The sequence below is a fragment of the Platalea leucorodia genome (assembly GCF_965183815.1).
Source record: "Platalea leucorodia genome assembly, chromosome: Z".
Lineage (NCBI taxonomy): Eukaryota > Metazoa > Chordata > Aves > Pelecaniformes > Threskiornithidae > Platalea > Platalea leucorodia.
This window is the reverse complement of record NC_138858.1, coordinates 57,783,140-57,805,044: the sequence shown is the minus strand read 5'-3', so window position 1 is coordinate 57,805,044 and position 21,905 is coordinate 57,783,140. Positions and strand designations below refer to the sequence as shown.

The window sequence follows — 21,905 nt, the reverse complement described above, 5'->3', positions numbered from 1 at the left end:
TTATAACATAAGCCTGGACAGCATACCTCTAACATACCATGAAACATACACTCAGACTTATAGGCAACGTATAAGTGGAGTTTAACAAGTATCATCTCTTGCAGGAACTGCACTAGCTTAAGAGCTACCAGTGTAATTTTCTTCTTTCTACATCATTATTTTTTCCCTCCCCTTGCTCTCTGCTGTGCCAATAAACTATTTGCAGATCTGTATGATAAACCAGATACAGAAACTGAACAAAGTAACATTGTCAAAAAATCATGTGTATCAGAAAGCATTGCCTTTCAAATACACACTTTTGTCAATATATGGTCAATATAATACATGGTACTCAAAAATACACTAATTTAAGTTTCCCATTACCAGACAGAAAACACACAAAATCAGAACAGAAAACAACTGATGTTTTTATTGACTTATTTTGCAGGTTCAGATTTGTCTCCAAGATGCCAGTGGCTCAATGTTGTGTTGGCACTGGCGTTCACACTGGATCACTATCTTGTCTGCCCTAGATTCAAGAGGAGCACCGGTCCTTTGTAAGGAAGCCAGCACAGCTTCACTTAACGGGGTGCTCTGACAGAAATGCAACGGAGAGTCAGTCCCTGCCGCAGACCAAATGCTGGTCTATGCCTGACGCGGAAGCAGAGGCCTCTCGGTACCTACCGGGCCTGCCGGGCCGGGCGCTGCGTATGCAAGAGGCCAAGCCCGAGGCCTGGCCCCAGGCCGGACCTCAGGGTGCCACCGCCCGCTGCCGCAGGCCACGCGCCCGGCTCCTCTCCGCGCCAGCTCTGGCGGGAGGGAGGCGGCGGGCGGCCGGACCACCTCCCGCCCGCAACGACGCTACGCGACACGACGCCCCGCCCCCCGGCGCCCCGCGCTCCCCAGGACGCAATGACGCTTTTGGCGCTGATTGGCTCGAGCCCAAGGCATCACGCGGAGAGTTCCGTCAGCCCCGCCGCCGCCGCTCGCTGATTGGCTTTGCCGCTGGGCGATGCTCGACTCTCATTTGGCATAGGCTGGGCGCCCTCCCCTTCCGCGCTGATTTCTGGCGTAGGCGGAGGTACGGAAGCTATTCCCGATCGCACCCTGCTGCTTCCGCCGCTTCTCGCCCCCATGGCCGACCTGGAGCTCTTAGGTACTCAGCAGCAGCCGACGGCCGCCGCCGATAACGGGGCGCTGGATGGCGCCGAGGAGGATCCTGCCGCCGCTTTCCTGGCGCAGCAGGAGAACGAGATCGCGGGCATCGAGAATGACGAGGGCTACAGCATCCTGGAGAGCGGCGAGGTGCCGGCAGCACTGCAGGGTCCGGAGGGCCTCGACTCGGGTACGCGCGGAGGGACGGCGGGCGGGGCGGGGCGGGAGGAGAGGGTGCTGGCCTGGCGGGGCTTCGCAGCTTTGCTTCTCCCTCGGAGGCCCCGTGGCCGGGAGGGGACGGTGCTGGCAGGGCCCTCGCCTCCGCTTTCAGCCCCGAGCACATGCCACCGGCGAGTGGGGCCTGACTGTCTGGGGATGGTCCGGAGATTAGGTCTGGGCCGTGCAGGCTTGCCATCTTGGTCGTCCTGGGTGTGCTCTGCCTTGTGTAAGTTATATCCCTGCTCCCTCAGACGGGGTGGTCTTTATAGTTTATATCTTCTAAAGATGCCTGCGTGCCCAGGCTTGCTGAAGTGTAGCCTGTTGAGAACACTGCTGAGTAACTCTGATCACATCTAATCCAGGAGCCTGCCTGAAATGAAGATCCACTGAAAGCAGGATAAGTCAATATGTTGTTCTGCCACTTGTGTTTCTGTCTTCAGAGGCAGTGACCTTAAAGTATGCTAGCGGTTGAGCTAATGTTTAATTTTACTAAGCCTCTAGCCTTTATTCCTTGGTAACCTTTGTACTGAATGTGAGAAAACCGACACTGCAGAGCACAGTGTTACATTCAGAGGAGGGTGGCTGTGTATGTTGGGAACTAGAGGTTAGTTTGTTTTCAGTTAGTCTAACAGTAGCTAAAGCAGCCCTGAATGAACACTTCTGACTACAAAAGGTTTGGGGTTTTTAACTGAAGTCTAAGTGGAAAGGAGTTGTGAATGTAGGATGATGCTGCGCTTAACTGATGTGTCAACACTCTTGGAAGACTTTGCTTGTACTTGTAAATGGGTCCATAGGAACATATTTTACTTTCATGTGACATTCCTTTGTTGCTTCAGGAAGATGCCGCTCTTCTTCAGACTAAGTTGAATAACTTTGCTCCCCAGTTCACTGCTGGAACATTTTTAGAATTAACTCTTAATTATGCAACCTGATTACTGAAATTACTGGCATATCTTTTGTACGAGGATGCAGGTTCATACTATCTCTTGGAATAAAGCCCACAGCTCCAACTGAGTAACGGAGACCTGTTGCTTCCAGTGCTTATTTAGCGGTAGCGTGCCCTTAGAGTCAGCTCATTCATGAAGTTCAAAACATACAGACTATATACTTCCTGTAAAAAGGGTATTTACAGGAGAGTGACTTGCTCAATCACTAGAACGGGAGGATAATTGCTATCAGAATACCATCCTGTTTTGGTATCAGACATAACTTGACTTCCGTATTATATGTATAATGCAGAAACAGACACAGTGAACAACCCCCCCTCTTTCAGAAACCTCAGACAAACATTATGCCTTATATGGTATTTGCATTCCAAACATGCTCTGGAACATTAAAGTAGCTGTTTGAAGACTAACTTCTTTGGAGAAAGTTCTAACATTGGCCTTTCTCACAGGGTGCTAGAACTAGCTAGATCCATACCTTCTCTACATGAATGCAGTGTGGCTATTGCAGAGTGATTCCTTGTCAAAAAGTCAACTTGTTAAATACTTCTGGATTGGCTTGATATGTGAAAGTAGTTCTTAAGCTGGTTTTCAAGAGTTTTTTCTTAAGTCACATAAGTTCATTTGTCATGGAATGCAAAACTGTTATTGGAGAACTTTCTCTAGAAAGAGGGTCATAAAATAATGAATATGATAATATAATCTAAGGATCTGGGAAGTCTAGGTGTGATCTGTATGTCGTCTTGCTTTCTTGTATGCACTGGGATTGCATTTATGCTCTGGCCTGTTAAATAGGCATAGCAGATTGTGCTTGTGGACTTTTGTTGGTCCCATTTTTTTAACAGAACATCCATTTATTGACTGTTGGAGCCTGTACTCACTCCCTCCTTGTTAAAAAGTGCAGACTGCAGCAGTGCAAAATGTACTGGTTCAGGCATGGTGACAAATGAACTAATGACTTCTGTTGCCATTTGTGTTTCAGATTTCTTAGCATTTGATCAGTATCCTAACAAATATCAGACAGCTCTAGTCTCTAGTGCGTATTAGTTTATTAAACTGTTTTGTAATTAAGTTAAATAGGTGAATGCAAATTTCTTCTTGAAATAATACAAATTCTTATGTAAATCCTTAAGCATCATGACCAAGGATTTGTGGATTTACTTTTTTTAACCGTAACCTTTTTGAACTTCTTATTTACAGGTCTGTTAGATAAGTTTTCTTTCTAAATACTGGGCCAAAAGTCATAACTCAGGCAGCTGTCAACTGAAGGTTGAAGATCTTAACTTCAAATATTGTGAGAAGCAGTCACCAACTTCTTGAATACACTTGAAAGTAACATGTTTTCTCATACAACAAGCAGTTTTTAATCTGCAGCCTCTTAAAAAAAGATTAGACAACTACATGGACAGCACTGAATTAATGAACTGTTAATATCAATATCAGGAAACTGGTATCAGTGTATATTTCTGTTAATTGTAGTAATGGTGGATACTGGGTGAGTATGGGGGGAATGGCAGAATGTTGCCAAGATCACGTGTCTGACTCGCATCACTTCATATTGCCGTGGTCAGGGTTGGAATACTGGCCTGAACCAGTAAGCCAGCTAGCTATTATGTAAATAGCTATCCTGTTCAAGTTTCCTGGGCATGTGAAAACTAGTCTTATTTCCCAAAAGATGAAGCATAATTGCTGCTTCAGAAAACAGGAAGTACTGTATAAGTCAAGTAATACAGTGCTGTTGCCTAGTTATCAGTAGCTTCGTCTTTTATGAGATTTCCTTTTCAGTGATAAATCAATGCTTGCATTTATTTACAGTCAAATTCTTCAGTTCTCTCCAGTCTGACAATAGGAGGTCTTCAGGTTATAGCAGTTCACGTGCTGCATCCTCTGAGCAGGAGAGAGTGTGTTCAGGTTGAAGTGTGTGGGTTCTAGAACCTGTATGTCAATATAAAAACCTTGTGACAGCTTGTCAAGTAGCTTCTTACGGAGAATTACATTCAAAGACAAGCAGTTTTATATGTTAACAATCATGGAAATACACGCAAGTTTAATGTAGGCTGTCTAGTCTCAAACATTGCCTTTTCAAGCTCTGTCATTTTTATATGAACTTGAATGAACGATGTTTCTTCATCTTCTGAAGAGGCTCATGAGCTTCTCTAGGAATTAAGAAACTTAATTGCATTTGGTGCTTTGTCCATAAACCACATTTAATAGCCTTTCAGGGACTGAATATCAATTTGCTTGAAAATATGATTAGGAAAGAATTGGTTCCTCCTGTCTCTCTAGTTAGCACCACAGACAGAAAGAGTTACTTGTTTGTGACTATTGATATTTTTTTTTTAATTGTTTGAACAGCCATTATTCTGAGTTTTGCGATGCAATCAGTATCTTGAGGCTTCAGAGCACCATAAGGTAGCTCTGAGAAAGATATAATAAAGGGATGGTATCTGTTTAACTTGTATTTGCTGTCTTGTGGTGATACTGCATTATTATGAAGCTTATGGCAGAAAAAACAATTTTTCTGTTTACAAGAGAATACTGCATCCATTGGGAAGTTACAGAAGCAGTTATGGCGCAGCATTATTGGAGACAGAGGAAGGTGTGGTCTAGTACTAGCCTATTGATTGTATTGAAAATGAGGGAACTCTAATGGGTTTTGGTATAACAGCAGGTTAGAACTAAAACACAGGAAAGAAGCACTCTTCCTGACCTGCTTGCCTTTATTTTGCACACAGACATGAGAATAAGTTATGGCTAGAAAAGCTATTTCTTCCTCAGTTTCTTGCATACCTAGCTAAACAAAAACTTCAGAGAAAATTCTTTCTCATCTTCTTATGGATGAGAGGTGGGTGAAGGGGAAGTATGATCTATACCCAAAAGAAAAAGGATGGGAAACTAGGCCTTGAGTGGTGAAGTTACTTAACCTTATGCCAGAATATGTTAAACTTGGTTATGTTCTTCTGTTGCTTTAACTATAGCTACTAGTTCACTCAAAGTATCAATGAAGAAGTAGAGTACTTATTATTTAAAAGAGATGCTGAAAGTAGCTCATTAAAAATACTTTTATGTATGGTCATACTGAAGTTCATTTCTCCTGCATGAGAATATTGTCCAAAGCATAGCCGGATAGGAAGATCTCAGGAGGAACTAATCCATGTATGAGGAAATGGTTGGACTTGTGTTAGAAGAGCTACCTCTGCAAAGTCCTGCCTCTGACTGTTCTGATAGCTGTCTTCTTGTGCATTGAGAGTAAGAATTCAGAGAGGCTATTGAACAAGGCTAAGCAAACTTCCTTTTATGCCAATCAGTACCGAGTCTGGTATTAATGCAAGTAGTACCTTCAGAGTAGATAATCATTGTGATAAGCACGTGAAGCCATACGTTGACTTGTAGGACTGAAGTGGCAAAACTGTTGTACTTATCTTCAAGCTACTAAGCCCTTTCTTTTGTAAGCTCTAGTACCTGTGGAGGGCACTGATTCTAGCTGTCTGTACCTGGCAAGCTTGGCTGTTGTTTCTCTCCTGTGAATGCAAGATAGCTGATATGGCTTATGCTTCCAGGCTTCCAGACTCTAAAAACTGTCTGGGTTGCTGTGTGGAAGTTCATTCTTGCCCTATTGCCAGCGGATGTTACAGAACTGTAGATGTTTGGACATGTTCTTTGCAACAGTATCCTTAGAAATAAAGCTTTATCTTAAGTTCAGAAGCAAACACATTGAGACTGGAGAGCTGAAATGAGAGGACATTTTACTATTGGTCTGGTTCCAGTTAGCATACTTGTATTGGCATACAACAGCATGCTAGTACAGTGCCATTTCCTCTTCTGCTTGCAGTATGCTCAGTCAGCATGCTGACTCTGCATCTTAATCACAAGTTCGAGGGAGCTCAAAACAGATGGGAAGTTTGTTTTAATACTTTTAATGCATCTGACCTGAGTGCCCTGTGGAAATACTTAGCTCTGTACCAGTTAGTGGCTGTTTCTACACAGAAGAAAAGCGGCCCTAAGACAAACACATTTGTTGTATCTCAGCTGCAGCCCTCAGCAATGATAATGTTCCTTTTACCTCAGCAGACTACCAGCATGATTACTGAAGACCTTAATGAATGTTTTTTGGTGCAACAAGAAAAGTTAATCATATTATCACAGTTCTTGGAAGAATCTTCAAGACTTATTAGTCCTCTCACCTAGCTGGTGAGTCAGTGCTTCCCAAGGTGTGTGTCTCATGAAAGAACTGCCTGCCTTCTGGAGATGAGAATTACATATATTTAAAGGCTAGCCTCTCTTGGGTGTTGTAGCCATAAATTCGTGTCTCCAGTTCAATTGTCCAAACATGTGAATTGCTCTCTGCTCTTCCAAGGTAGGCAGAGTGGGCAGCTGGCTTATTCAAGCTGTTAATGTCAATATGAGTTATAGACCCTGGCTTAGCTTTTAATTCCAGCCCTGTCAAAACAAGGTGAACAGCTGCAGCATGTGTATGTAGTGCAGATGGGCTTAAATTGAAGGAAAGTGAAGTGTAAGCGTGTTTTCTTTGTGGGCTTTAGTCTTCATAAACCTATTTAGTAGAACTGTTAATCGTAGCTGTAACTGCCCAAGTCAGTGTGTGTGCAGTGATCTCTACAAATCTGCTTTGAGGGAGCTTCCAGACCGATGATGTGATGTGCAGGGTAGCTGCAGTGAAGCGGACAGATGCTGTTAGCTTTATGTGCCTCTCAAACCAGTTCCTTTGGGCTCCTGTAACTTGCAGAGGAGTAGCAATTAGACAAAGTAGCTACCATCTTTCAGATACAGGAGTCTAGTTATAAAATACTAAGTTCTCATAACTGAAAAGCTAGTTTTTTGTTAACTTGAGTCTTCCTCTACTGAAGCTAGTAACTATGTTCTTGGAGACTAGTATCTTCTAACTTATCTAACTACCATGTTTGAACTGATGACTTTACAGTCCTCTACCTAATACAATTAATAATTGCTATTCAGGGCTCAGGGATAAGGACTTAATAATACTTGCCTAGTTCCCTGGTAAAGGAGTATGAAGAGCTTCCTGTGTGCCATTAATGCCAGCATGAAGCTCGGGGCATACATAGCCACAAAGAAATAGAGGATACAGCAGCATAAATCTCTTAGTTTTAGGTGAGTTAGCTATCTTATTTAAGAAGGTGGTACAAGATAACTTGGTTTTCTGCCTACTATTAGGTGACTTCTGTACAGTCTCTTCTTTCATTGAAGAGTGTATTAACATGGCAGAAACACTTCTGTGTGAAAAGTTTATCCATGGTAGCATTATGGGTGAGACAAAGGTAGTAACATGACTTGTTTATATCCTGCACGGAGATGTTACGTAGCCCTGTTTCAGAGAGATGCCTTGCTGAGATTTAGCAGTTCTTGGCAATCTTTGTGTGTTTTGCATAGTCTGGAGATTTAAATAGTTGCACAAACTCAAATGTTTGTCTCACAACTGACATGTGTTCCCTATGGCTGTGTTTTTGTATGATGAAATTTTAGGGTTCTGTGGCAAAGATTCCTAGCTGATCCTGTTCCTGAGGCTCTACTGCCAGTGTCACTTCAGAGGGAATAATACTGCAGCAGAAGTAGGAACCTATCAAACATGTCATCACAGAAGGTAGCAGAAAGATAACTTTGGTAGGAATGTTAGTTTTATCTTTTGAGTTGATTAGGAATTAGGAGGTAACCAAACTAGGATAAGAATTACTAAGTGTTGGCTGCAGGATTGTTAATCTTCCAGGTGGAGACTAAAACAGTGAGAGCCATGCTTCTTAACTTCTGAACAGTTGTCTAGTAGTCAGCTTCTAAGAAAGGGAGGAGAAAATGGGAGTAACTTTAGAACACTGCCTGTAGCAGCTTCTCAGCAGCATCAGCTCTGCTGTTTATGTAGTCTGAAACATGTTCTCATGATGAAGAAATGACCTTGTGTTAATTTGGCTGTTCTGTCTTTTCTCAAATGGCTAAACTACAGTCACTTCTTTACAGGTGCTGTTGATGGAGTGGTTAATGGAGATGTCTATCAGGTAAGATAGAAGTGTTCTGTACTTAGAATGTGCTGTTCTACTGTGGGAACTTTACCTTAATCTAGGTTAATACTTCTGATTTCTTGTCTCTAATCTCCTTTTATCTCTTCTCTGAAGAGGAACTTCTATTCTGATAGCTCATCTCATAAAGCTGTTAATGCTCTTAATATGCCCTTGCTCTGAACTTAGAGGCAACTTAAAGCCGCAGTCCATTTTGAATTATGGCCTAATAGGACATAACCACTGTAAGGAGACTGACAGGCTCTGTGGTATGACTTAATATTGACTTACCACTGTCTAATAAGCTGAAAGCATGCTCTGACTATCTAGCTTAAAGGAATTTTCTGAATTGCTTGCTCTTTAAGGATAATTCATGTGTCCTTGTTGTCTTACAAAGATTGGTCTTACAAGGAGCTAACTGAAAATACTTCTTAGTGACAGAAAGTTGCATGAAATTACGCTGCTGGCTAAATAGTTTAATCATAGTATGAAAGCATATTAGTCAGCCATGGTAATGACAAAAGGACGAGATACTTGCTTTATTAGTGCCAGGGAGGAATAAGGCATGCTAAGACAATCACTGTGTTGTAACTGAATTTCACACAAATTTGGCTAAGGCATTGTCGTTGCCTGGTATTAGAGTTGGCTGGATAGCCCTGATTAAATGAATGCTTGGGAAGGAGGCAGCATATGAGCTACTTCTCCACAGAGTTTTAAGTGAACATTGAGCTTTGTGAAGACACAAACAGCTTTCACTGCTGCTAACATTTTTGTATCCTCATCATTGCTGTGAGACTGGGAAAACTGTATCTTACTGGCCCTTTGTGCTTCCTTATACAACAGAAGGTAGATGAAATATCTTGGTTTTGTGTTTGCAGTTCTAAGTGACCAGCTGCCTTGGTTGATAGAGTTTCCTCTTAATGATGAAGAGCAAACTGAATGGGCTATATGTAACTTTTGTTTTAGCTACCTGTAACTAGTTTGGCCCTGCAGCTGGCCAATTTATTTTGTTTTGGATTGAATGTGAAGTCTGGTGCTGTTGCACCAGCCTAGCTCATTCTCTTTGCATTATTCCTTAATTAAGGGCTACAGGAGGTCCAAAGAGGGGCAAGATGCAGCCAAATCTGTCATTACCTGCTGTCCATCTGGTACTGTCAGGAGTCGTATTTCTTAGGTCTGTTAAGAGTAGGGTGAACAAATAGAAGTTGTTGCACTTGGGAGTATCCTCTGTGGCAAACAGCACAATATTCATTAGCTTTGCGAACCTGATATATTAATGATAGCCCTATTCATTGTAAGTCTTTGAGCTATTGTATAGTAAAAAGTATGCTAGCACTCACACTATTTTGATGCTTAAATGTTGAAAAGTGTCTTGTGTTCTAAGCTGCTGTCATGGTTTAACCCCAGCCAGCAACTAAGCCCACACAGCTGCTCGCTCACTCCCCGCCACCGGTGGGATGGGGGAGAGAATCAGAAGGGTAAAAGGGAGAAAACTTGTGGGTTGAGACAAGAACAGTTTACTAATTGAAATAAAATAAAACAGAACAGTTTAACAGGTAAAGCAAAAGCTGCGCAGGCAAACAAAGCAAAACAAGGAATTCATTCACTGCTTCCCATCGGCAGGCAGGTGTTCAGCCATCCCCAGGAAAGCAGGGCTCCATCATGCGTAACAGTTACTTGGGAAGACAAACACCATCATGCCGAACGTCCCTCCCTTCCTTCTTCTTCCCCCAGCCTATATACTGAGCATGATGTCATATGGTATGGAATAGCCCTTTGACCAGTCTGGGTCAGCTGTCCTGGCTGTGCCCCCTCCCAGCTTCTTGCGCACCTGGCAGAGCATGGGAAGCTGAAATGTCCTTGACTATTGTAAGCACAACTGAGCAAGACCCAAAACATCAGTGTGTTATCGACATTGTTCTCATCCTAAACCCAAAACACAGCACTATACCAGCTACTAAGAAGAAAATGAACTCTATACCAGCTGAAACCAGGACAGCTATGTACAGCAATCCAAATTCTGTGATGTCTTTAAAGGACATGGGCTTTTAATACCAGTTAAGTTCTCAAATGTCTCTGAAGTAGACAAGTAAGTTAGAATGTTTTAAACTCCTATGCACAAAGCCATAACAAAATCAGAAATTACTTTCACAGCAAATATTTAAGGTGAAATGAACTGGAGGATCTCTAGGCCTGCAACTGCATAGTGAGATGCTAGGCATTGTCTTCTGCTTTCTTCAGGTGTAGAACTCTGGCATACTTTGACTTCCCAGTCAACTTGAATTTGTGTTTGATCCCTGATTGCTAGAGGCAATCCTGTATTAATTTCCTTCAGTCCTGCTGTAATTTGCAGCAAGACATTTTTCATGTTAATGGCGGAAATGTGGTACAACATCAGCTGAATGTGTTATGTGCTCCTAATTTTATGTAGCTTGCAGGCAGTTATGTGAAATATTCAGTTTTCATGTGTAAGTGATGTTACTATTCCTTCCCTTTAAGGAGAGTAATGGTCCAACAGATTCCTATGCTGCCATATCCCAAGTAGATCGACTACAGTCTGAACCGGAGAGTATTCGTAAGTGGAGAGAGGAGCAAAAGGAGCGCCTGGAGCAACTTGGTAAGGAGGGTGTTTGTAGTAGTGTTCTTGCTTGTGGGTAACTTAGTGGCAGCTTCTTAAGCAGCAGAATTCTCAACAAGGGCTTCTGGCTTTTGGGAATCTATCATGCTTGAGTTTAAGCAGCAAGTCTGGATGAGTCTTCCAGTAAGCAGACTTAATACCGGTGTAGGAGTCAGAAAGCAAGTGGCTTTCTGAACCTTAAGAGTATTCATGTGGCCTGTCCTTTACTTACAAATAAGCTGACAGAAAATGAACAGCTTTTATCAGCAGAAAAGAGTGAATAAATACTGCAGCCATCAGCACTTTTTTCAAAGCATAAAGATTGCTCATTTTGTAATTGCTGAGGCCATCTGTTGTCACAGAGATCTTTGCTATTAGATTAAGTTAAGTAATGGACTAGTAACTAAACTAAATACAGCTGTCAAATGCAGTGATACCTACCTGTGGACAGCTTCTAAGAGCCTACAAACTGGTATGCTTTCCTCTTACATTATGGAGGAGGCTTTGCTTGAAGTTGTTAGGACAGAATCTTCTGTACAACATGATTCTGGATAGAGCTGAGCCTGTTGATCCTCTTCTGGGCTAGTTACAGCAGATGAGCTTGTCCTGAACTGTAGGCGGGGTGTAAAAGCATGCTGAGTGCCAGGCTCCCTCACTTTGTCTGAGCACAGAGGCTTAACTGAGCTTTGTTCTAGCACTAGCAGATCAAGGTGACTGTGTCTGGTTTTGAACAGTTTGCAGGCCAACAGACTTACCGAATCTGAATTAGTCTACAGATGCCTATCCTAAACTGAAGTGGACTGCAAGCACTTTATTTAGCTAATCCTCTGAATGTTCATGGTATTTAGAGTTCTCAGGGCCTAAATCAGGAAATCTCCTAACCCTTACCTGAGTAGATGACGCAACTGTCTGCACTAGGGTGCACCCTGAGCCATCAGCTGAAATGTTAGCAAGGTCCCCCTGGAACAAACATGACTGACAAATCAATTCTTAAATCTTCAGATGCGAACTCACGAAAGCAGGAAGGAGAATGGAAAGAGAAAGCAATAAAGGAGTTGGAGGAGTGGTATGCAAGGCAAGATGAAAAGCTCCAGAAAACAAAAGCAAGCAACAGGTAAGTTTTCTCCAGCCCCAGCCATCTGAAGAGTTATGGTACTGGATATGAAAGTAATGGGGGAAAGAGGTTAGAGTACTTCTAGTATGTCCTAAGGCACTAGTCCTTCACATCATTAAAGTAACCTCTCCTACTAAGAAATGGGTCTCCAGTGGCAGACTGTCTTTCCAATTTTTCGTAGAAACTAGATTAAATGTCCAAGAATAGCAAGAGAAAGCATTAAGATAATGAACCAGAATTACTGAAGATTCCTTAAGACACAAAGTTTGAATGTGGCCAGAAAAAGTTTTAATCTACCCACTTGTTTGCATGCCACTAGCTACACAGATTTTCAGTGACTGTAATTACCTACCTTGAGACTAGCAATCTTACTTGCTATCTTTAGAACACATGGAAGTGACCTTCTCCTTAGTCTTTGCTACAAGTTAATTCATTAGATATCTTAAAACCTTTGGCTGCTCCTTTTGGAAGCATTTGAGAAATAACCTGACTCAGTTCTGCTAGTGAAGAACTAAATGATGACTGTGTCTATGTTGGGTTTGAATTGTCTAATTATGGGCCCTGGGGCAGAAACTAATGACCTGGCTGCTAGTCTAGTAAGCTTACTTATTGGTTCCCTGTGGAATTTGGACTTCAAGCTACATAAAAGTAAATATGATAGTGCTGACTTAATACCACTTAGATCTCTGCTTCTGGCCTAGGATTGCCAGTATCATTCTGTCCAGGTAATCATCAGGGGTGCTTTATACTTTGGGAACCCACAGACTTCAAGAAAAGAGCTGCTTTTTTGAAACAGTGTTTTTCCTATCAAAATGACCAGCAGATTTGTCTTGAGTAAGTGGAGTCTTAAGTAGACTCTACTGCTTACTAAAGGAAGAAAGGAGGCCTACACTTCCTCCAAAACTATGGATTTGACACTTCTGTTCACTGAGGTACAGTCTTTTGGTTGGGCGAAGAAAGGGAAACAGGATTGGCACTCTTCTAATTGGTGGCCAGAACTCATGATACTCCAATAGCTTTATTGTGGCCAGTGTTTGGGTGCAGGGTTATGCATTTTGGCCTAGGGTCCATTTAACAAGCATTGCACAGAAGGAGTGTTTAGCATTCTTATCAGCCTGGAGATCTCTCTCCTAATGGTAGTTTCTGTCCACTGGAAGTAGCCTAATGCTAACACTGTGACTCTAGTCCTAAACTAGCTGCTCCCAGCTTCTAGGATGTAGCAGAGCTTTTGTGTTGCCTGTCTGAATCAACTGCTTAATTGATACATTTCATGTGGTAGCTCCTTTCCTGTTACAGTAAGTCTAGGTGATACAAGGTTAATGTGTTTGTTAAAACTGCCTTCAGCTGTGTTCTGTACTTCTCATCCTTACCTCTTTTCTCCTGCCTGCTTGCCTGCCTGTTGGACTACTTACTACCTAGGGTGGCAGATGAAGCTTTCTACAAACAACCCTTCGCTGACGTGATTGGTTATGTGTATGTTGCTTAACTACTAATTCTGTTTGCTAGTCAACTAGGTAATGAGGAGGATCAGAAATAGTGCTGAATGTCTGAAGGTGACTTCTGACTATTTCAGGGCAGTATAAGTATATAAGTAAATAGCCTTTACTTTTTGGACGGACTCTAATCTGCAATATTAAGTGCAGTTTTCCTGTAAGGATCTCATACACTGTACAACATCGAGCACTTTCAGATTAAGTCATGTAATATACATACTACTGGAATTTTGGTAATTACTTCAGTAGTCTTTAGATGTAGGGGTTTACAGTTGTTTCCAGGCCAGTGAACACTGCTTAGCCAGATGCTTTGCTGGGTATGTGGGTTAGTGTCTGCAGTCTCACATGGATGCTGCATTTAGTCCTAGTCACTTCCACAGAGAAGCACTGTTTAATTCTGCATTCTCTGTAATAGGTATTGAGCTCCTGATCTGTGCTCATTTGTCTATATAATCAGAAAAATATTCAAGCAATACTAGCACATAAAGCTCTGCAAGCCAAGGAAGGTGGAAAGGTATCACCTGCCATGAATCAGGGTGGAAGAGGTGCATGCATATAGAATTAGGATGCTATTAGAGAACAGATGAAAACCACAAGAAGGTGGTATTGGAAAATCAGCATTAGCTGCTGGGAGAACGTTTAGGAGCAGCCCTGTGTAGACATTTTGCCAGCCTAATAGATCAATAAGCATACAGCCATGACTTTCAAGCTCCAATGAGTATGCTAGTTTCCGTGGGGTGGAAGAATTGCAATATTCATTGGTTTGTTCATGTGTTTTTAATTTCTTCCCTTAATTTATAGACTTGAATTGAAAGATGGCCATGTCACAGATTCTAAGGTGACACCTTTAAAAGGTGTATTGGTGAGCCATGATGTGGCTTTGAGTACATTAATATTGAAGGTCCAGTGTGGAATTCATTACTTAACTGTAGGTGGATGTAAACCAAGACTTGTGAAATGATGGATTTACAGGTGGTGTTTGACTTTTCTGAAGTCTCCTGGAGTTGATTTTGATAGACTTTTCCAATAAAACCCTTATTTTCATATATCCAATGCAAATGTGCAGCATAAGTGCTGCAGAATAAAACTGGCAGCCTGTTTCCTGAATGTGGCTAAGCTACTAGTGCATGTTCAGCCAGCTGATCATCTGCATTAAACTCATTCTCATTTTCTATATCTGACTTAAACTTTCTCTCCTTGTTTCTTTTCTTCTCTTCACCTTTAAGCACAAACATAAATCATCCTTGCTACAGCCTAGAACAGTTAAGTAAAAAAAATCTTCACTGCCCCTTAAAAGTGTCATGTCACATAAAGTAGCAGTGTTGTAGTGACCCTTGTCTTCAGTGGTGTCTGTAACCTTATCATCCCTGTGAACAGTGCTGAACCCTCATGGGAGAGTCATCTTCACTGCTTTTTCTGTACTGCTTGTTGGAGTAGATGGATTTGGTTTGATCTCTTAATGCTTACTGCTCTTGCACTCAGGCAGCTACCAGGGCCCCACAGTTCACATGAACTAGATGCTGGCATGTTATCCATGCATTGAAGCAATGCTGTTGGCAGCATAGCAATGCCATAAGGATACATCTGGGAAGCCACTGGCCCTAACCTGTATGTAATGTAAAAAGTCTCCTTATGGTGAGAGCGGGGAAATGTGTTTATCCTGTGAGCTAACCTCAGATGAGTCATCCCCTCTGCCAAGATATGCTTTAGTTTATAGCACCCACAAGCATGGGATTCATGACTTAAATTCCTTTTGATTCATGCTGCTTCACTACAGCATTGGAAATCATCAGCAGATAGTTTTATGATGGCCTGTCGGCCTTGGGGCTGATTTAAATGCTCAGATGGAATCTGTTTTAAGACATGCTTGCAGGGAGTTGTAAATTTCTAGTTGGCAAGTGTCCAATATAAGCCATCAAGTGGCAGAGACTTAACTAGTTAAGACTTGGGCATTTCCTCTGTAAGTAAAATGCCTACATAGGAGTACCTTACTTCTTGGCAGTTTGTGTGGTGACTCCTTAGGCAAAGACTCAATAACTATTCTTAAAACCAAACACCTGTATTCCAACATTTTACACAGCAATCCTCTGCACTGCTTGTGCGTAGCATACTACTGCAACCTACTTTCATCTCCAGGGTTGGGGCTGTGGGAGCTTAAGTAGCCATAATGTCCACAAGCAGCTGTCAGGTCACATTTCTTATGAAACATGCTGAAAGAAACTGCATCCTGTAAGATGGAAGGAGTGCCTTATATGTTGGGCATTAACACAAGGTGCATTGCATTGCTTTTAGGGCAGCTGAAGAAGCCTTTGTGAATGATGCAGAAGACATTTTTCCGGGCACTGAGTGGGAACGTGTGGCTCAGCTCTGTGACTTTAATCCCAAGTCTAGTAAGCAGGCAAAAGATGTGTCCCGCATGCGTTCAGTCCTCATCTCACTCAAGCAGGCTCCGCTGGTGCGCTGAAGGAAAGCACAATGGAAACACTACAAATGCAATATCTTAACCTTACTCAGAGATGCTATGTTTGCAGTAATTGGATTAATTGTTTCAATGTTTTTTTTGGACCAAAACTCATGATATATCTAGAGCTGATCATTGTTTTGTTGCATGTTCTTCCTCATGTTTCCTTTCTGTGTCTCAAATGGGAGAGCCTCCAAAACTGTAGTCTCTGTGCTTTTGTGCACTGAGATGTCACTTCCCCCATTACTGATATTAAAGATCTGTTAAACAGCAAAATGTGTTGACTTTGGATGAATTAAGAAGCTCTCCTGCTTCCTTTCAATGGGATGTGTTTGAATTGAATGTGAGCAAACATTTCTCTTAATTGTTAGTGATTTCACCTTGCTGGTGACTGACCAGCCAGCAATGCTCCTGGTCTCTGAGAGGCTGTCCTGCTTGTCTCCAATAAGCTTTCTTAAAGCTCTTGAGAGCTTTAGTTTAAAAACTGCTTCCCTATCCAATTTATCACACAAGATAGAAGCTCTAGGAAACTGGAGCAGCAGGCTTGTCAAGGAGCTTAACTCACTTCCAGCAGAATCGAGTACAATGCCTTCTGCAGGTAAGCAGTTTTGTGTAGTTTCCTGCTGTCACTCCAGCTGCAGATCTTAGGCTAGAAATACAGTACAGGGCACTGAGTCATTAAAGCCTTTGGCATTCTGCTGCATATTCTATTCTGCCGTCTATTCAATGCTGGCTTCATATGCAAAGATTTGTTGTGCAGAGGCTTTTTTGGGGTTTTTGAACTGTGTCCTTGTCCTTACTGACTCTTGCAGACACTTTCTCCCACCAGGGTGGTGGGCTGGAGATTTGGAGAGCAAGAGAAAGGAAGACTTGTCTTATTTCTGCCTATCTACTGGGTTGAAGCTCTGTCTGCCAAGGTGGTTGGATTTGAAACAAACTGATCCAGAAAATCTGTTCTGCTGCTTCCCTGGCTCTCTGATCTCACCCAGCATTCACAGGGGCTATATTCTAGCCTTGCTCTGGCGAGACTTACCTTAGCTGTCTGTCTGGTAAGAACAGTCTGTTCAGTCTTGTACATTATTTCACCATTTTTAGCAAAGATAACAGTAGCTTAACTAGTGTGTAGCAGAATTACTTCAATACCTTTTGTGTACAAGCTGAAAGGTTAGTTCAGGCAGTTTGAAGAGGGCTGCAGATGCAGATTAAAACTTACTAAGGTTCAGGGACTGTCCTACTAGCAGCTGTGTTCCTTTGGTGGATAAGATACTGAATAAATGGTTGCCAGTTGGGCTTCAATAGTTAAGCTGTACCTTACTGTTGTCTATAGTGACTGGAGCTGTTCTCATGTTTGCAAATGTATTCAGAAGCTACTGATGAGTGGTGATGAAAATATAGTAGACTACAGGCCTGGAAGCTTAATTCCATGGAAGATTAAAGCAGGAAAATATTTTCTGAACTGCACAGGGATACTGCAGGTGAGTTTAATAGGACTGAAGCACAGAGCAAGTCCATAGAATACTGATACTCAATGCTAGCCTTGACCAATCATGCATTCACCTTGACTGAACACTTCCAGTCTTCTACTCGCCCCAAAGCTCTACAAATAAACACTTCTTTTAGAATTGGTAATTTAATAAAAGAAAATTCCACTGCATTAGATATACAACATTTCAAATGTTAATTTGAATTTACTGCAGTTTGAAAGATCAGCAGATTAGAGAGGTTCCTGCATGCTGAGTTATGGAACTGATTAATCACCACATCGTCCTGTCTCATAGACGTTTTACTGTGCATGAGCTGCAATCCAAGAAAATGGGCAAACACTCTGAAATTCAAGGCCAAAGCAATGTTGCAGAAGTTAAAGCAGTGTTTTATAAGCTGGGTTTGCAGGGGCTAACAATGTGTCTGCAGTGGGTTTTTTTGTGTACACCATCTAGCTGGCACACTTAACAAGCAGCTCTGTGGATTTTGGTTACCTTCTCTAGCTCTTGTGCTGAGATTTTGTAGATTCTGTCTTCTGCCTTAATTTTATATTCAGGTATTCTGTGCTACATCTGGCCTAGTTGAGTGTACTCATTCCTCTGTTTACTGGCCTTAACTTCCCACTGTTGCTGCTTATCTCCATAGCATGTAGCTGATGCAGAAAACTAAGTCAGTCAGTGGAATCTGGAAAAAAAAAAAAAAACCCTGACATTTCCTATCCTTCAAATAAAACCCCAGGTGTGTGTGCACAAAGATCTCATGCAGCACTGAGAGAGAAGCTGCAGACTCCTGCTGAATATATCTTTGTGTAGAACTTGCTTTGTTTAGCTTGTGATCAGGTGGCAGCCAGCACCCAGCCAGTCTAAAATGATAATGAGCATTTGTAGAGAAGAAGGGGGATGGAGAGAAGGTCATGGGTTCTTTAGAAAGCAGGAAGCCTGAAAACAACAGCACTGCACCTTCATCTTTTTAGCCTGAGGAACATGGGTATTAGTTTTAAGTAGCCATAAACCAACATGCTATGGCTTTCCTGTTTCTAGCTGATGTTTTTATTTCTGAGCAGCTGGTAAGGAGGGAAATGTATAGTTTACTGGCTTGTATATTAGAATGGGCGAGGTGGATGTCTGTTGTTTTTGCCAAAAGAGGTTTCCTCCAGTAGTACCTGTCATATGAGGAAGCTTGTTCTTCTGCAGAATGGTGATGCTGCAGCAGCACACTGTGGCACTGAGTGGTAGCGTGCCTGGGGCTGCACCAGACCTGCAGGATCCTCAGATGCTACAAGGTTACTGACAACCCAGAGCTTTGTGGTCTGACGTCATAGAGGGTGGTCTATTTAAGTGTCTCATGTTCCAGTCTGAGAAGGGAAGGGCTACTCAACACTGTTCAACAGGGGAGTGTTTCATGAGATCTTCCATCAGTAATACAACTTTCACTGACAATTACATACGATTACAGTGTTGCAATGCCCTTGGCTATAGTTACAAGCACACATTTAATCTCTTGCTTCATGTGGCTGTTTACTGGTCACAGCTGGTTACCACGTGCAGAAATTTTAGCCAGCTCAAGGCATGAGATATGGATGAGGTAAAATCTTACTAGCTTTTTAAAAAAAGTGCTGTATCCATACTTATCACAGGCAAGTGAAATTAAAAATAAAGGAACTTTTGGAAAAAAAATCAGGATACTTCTTCAAATTTTTACCTTAAATACAGTCTTCATACAATTTCCATTTAATTAAGCAGAAATTTGGCACTTTATTTGCATTTAAAATTTCTGTGTAATGTGCTTCATGCAAAAAAAGCTGGAAGACCTAGTATTTGGAACACCTGCAGATAGAGTTACAGCAATGGTGGTCTAATGGTACAAGCAAGGCAAAAATGGTGTGGAGATATGTTACCTCTTTTTAGACTAATGGAAAAAAATGTGTGCTTTCAAGCATGCAAAGCTTTCTTCAGCTAGCAGTAACAGCCTAACAGTAATTTGTGATTTGTTAAGGATAAAACTGATGATACCTGTGTGAGGTCAGAAGGAGGGTTGTGAACCCAAAAGCTTCCCTCAATTATGACAGCAGCAGAAAGAACTGGCAGTATTACTTGTCTTCTCATTGCCTTGCTCAGTCTGAAAAGCAGCCATCTTTGATTTTATACCAAACTGCAATGTACAAGCAGTGGGTGGTTTGAGCACTACAGCAAAGTATATGGTTTGGTCTTGTTTTGTGTGAACTTGTCAAATGAACCAACCCAGCAGTGCTAAAACTGGATGTGCAAACTTAAGCAAGGTGTAAGGAAAGTTTGGCATTCTGTGTCCTCTTCAGAATCTCTTGAGCACTTTTACTTGTTACTAAAACACATTATGTGCCCATAGTGCAAAGCATCTGCTTTCTGATTATAAAGTAAACATAGCTTGGTACCAGACTAAAACAACTGTACTAAATACATGGCTTTAGCACCTACACTTCAGCTGCCAAAGCACTAGTTCTGATGTGCCTTTGATAAACCATTTTCCAAACACAATTATCTGGAATGGTCCAAGGGGTGTACAGTCCAGGTGTTTTACCCTTACTAATGCCTGTAAACTCTTCACAGCATTTGAAAGGATCAGATTTCACTGATCAGATTTCACTGATGCAGATGGAATCAGAGTATAAACTGTCTGCACCTTACTGTCTCTGATGTGTTTCTGTGATACAAACTTGACAGTGCCTCTATTGGTAATATGTCATTCTGACAATTTTCATACACTTAAATAGAGGAAGGACAGTGCTTCAAGACCACCAGAAGGCTGAAGCACTTGTTAATTTTGAGCATCTGGATGGCAGATCAAAGACTCAAAATACTGAATAACTAAACTTGCTGCTCAGGAGACCAAAAAGAAATCTCAAACCTTGATGCTGATCTGATTTGCTATGTGGCTTGCAAAGCATCAGCAACGATCTGTAAAAAGACAGCTAGCAAAATTCAACTGGCCTCCTCGTGGTCCCAAGTCCTGGCTAGTTGGGTTTCTATGCTTTGGCAGAGCTGTCACGGACAAAGCAGTCTTTTTCCACCAGGTGCAAGGATGAGAAGCAATGTGGTATAGGGACTGGTAGAGGTCTTACACTGGTTACATGAATTATAAGCTACAGCGCTAAGAACTCCAGTTTTAAATCACTTTACAACCTTTTGGTACTCTGCTGTTTAAGCACTGCTCATACTTGCTCATGCAATGCTGATTATAAACATGCATGTCCATGAAGGGTCTCCTCCTACCCAAGCTCTTGAATGCAATTCTGCCTAAAGGGCTGGACCGTGGCATTCTTGCTAAGGCTTCAGCACAGTTAAGATACCATATGCACTTACCAGGGACCGCAAAACCAAACCTCCTCCTCCAACAGGTAGTATTAGCAGATGCTGCCAATGCAGGTAATGAGAAGGCACTGCTTCTTTAGGCTTTGAAATGCTGATAATAGCTGGGGAAAGAGAGCTCAGCTGTGGTCTTGTGCTTTCACTCCCCTTCTTCCCTCCCAGTAATGGATACAAAGGCTGGTTTGCCCTTACTGGAGCCCATGACTTTCATGGTATGGACTGCTCTAAATGGACATAGTGCCAGCATACAGTAACCAGATAGCACAGTACTGCAGATATTCTGTGAACATCTGATGTTAGCTGCCCCTGGGATTGAATACAATTGGGAGCCAGTGTCCATAAAACCTCTGGTACGCAATAAAGTGCCTGAAGCGCGAGGGAGGTTTCTGAACAGGGGAGGAAGGAGAAACAAACAATTAAAATCACTATTATGCTATTAAATATGATTTTTTAATTCTTTTTCATTTTATAAACCCACAAACTTCTCAGGGAAAACTGCAAAGACTTCTGCACCACCTGCACATATGCAGCAGGGTCTTGTCCAGTTGACAGAAAAAACATTTTCGAAAACATCTGAAGAACCATTTTCTTAACAGTACTAGACATTAAAGGTGTTTAGAGCAAAACTTTTCAAATGTGTTTCAGTCTTTCCTGTTTTCCCTATGCCTGCGCCCTCCCTTCAGCTGCTACGAAAAAACACATCTGGAGTCTGAGATCAAAAATACCCTAGCTTCAGGAGATCTGGAAAGCAAAAGCCTGGTCCCACTTTTAGTCAGGCATTCCTTGTGATGCTAGAGGATGGAAAGATCAAATAACAGGGCTCCTCTCTGTTAGAACCTCAATATTGTTACTCCTGACCTAAACTACTGTCACTGTAGAGCACAGCTGATTTCTCCGTGACCTGCTTATGGAGCTACTGCTCTGATATTGAAGTTACTGGGAATCACCAAGTAAACCAAGACACATAGGAATAAGAACCCCTGGTGATGTAAAACCTACTACAACTTTGCAAATGGTTAAGAGCCAGTATTTGCTGATTCTGAGAAAATCTATCGTATAGAGGCTGCATAGTTA

At 42.0% G+C, this 21,905-nt stretch overlaps 1 protein-coding gene across 11 annotated transcripts in view; it reads left to right on the top strand.

Moving 5' to 3' along the window:
* Window positions 1-1,044: 1,044 nt before the first annotated feature.
* CLTA (clathrin light chain A) overlaps window positions 1,045-21,905 on the top strand; it is a 34,815-nt gene continuing 13,954 nt past the window's right edge. For 5 of the 11 annotated variants that reach the window (XM_082337043.1, XM_082337050.1, XM_082337049.1 and 2 more), the window contains exons 1-4: window positions 1,045-1,324; window positions 8,283-8,320; window positions 10,820-10,937; window positions 11,940-12,051. In XM_082337043.1, the coding sequence (XP_082193169.1) occupies window positions 1,114-1,324; window positions 8,283-8,320; window positions 10,820-10,937; window positions 11,940-12,051 (479 nt within the window). In that variant the 5' untranslated portion in view covers window positions 1,045-1,113. The other 6 variants (XR_014230735.1, XR_014230736.1, XM_082337045.1 and 3 more) reach the window with 5 other exon arrangements.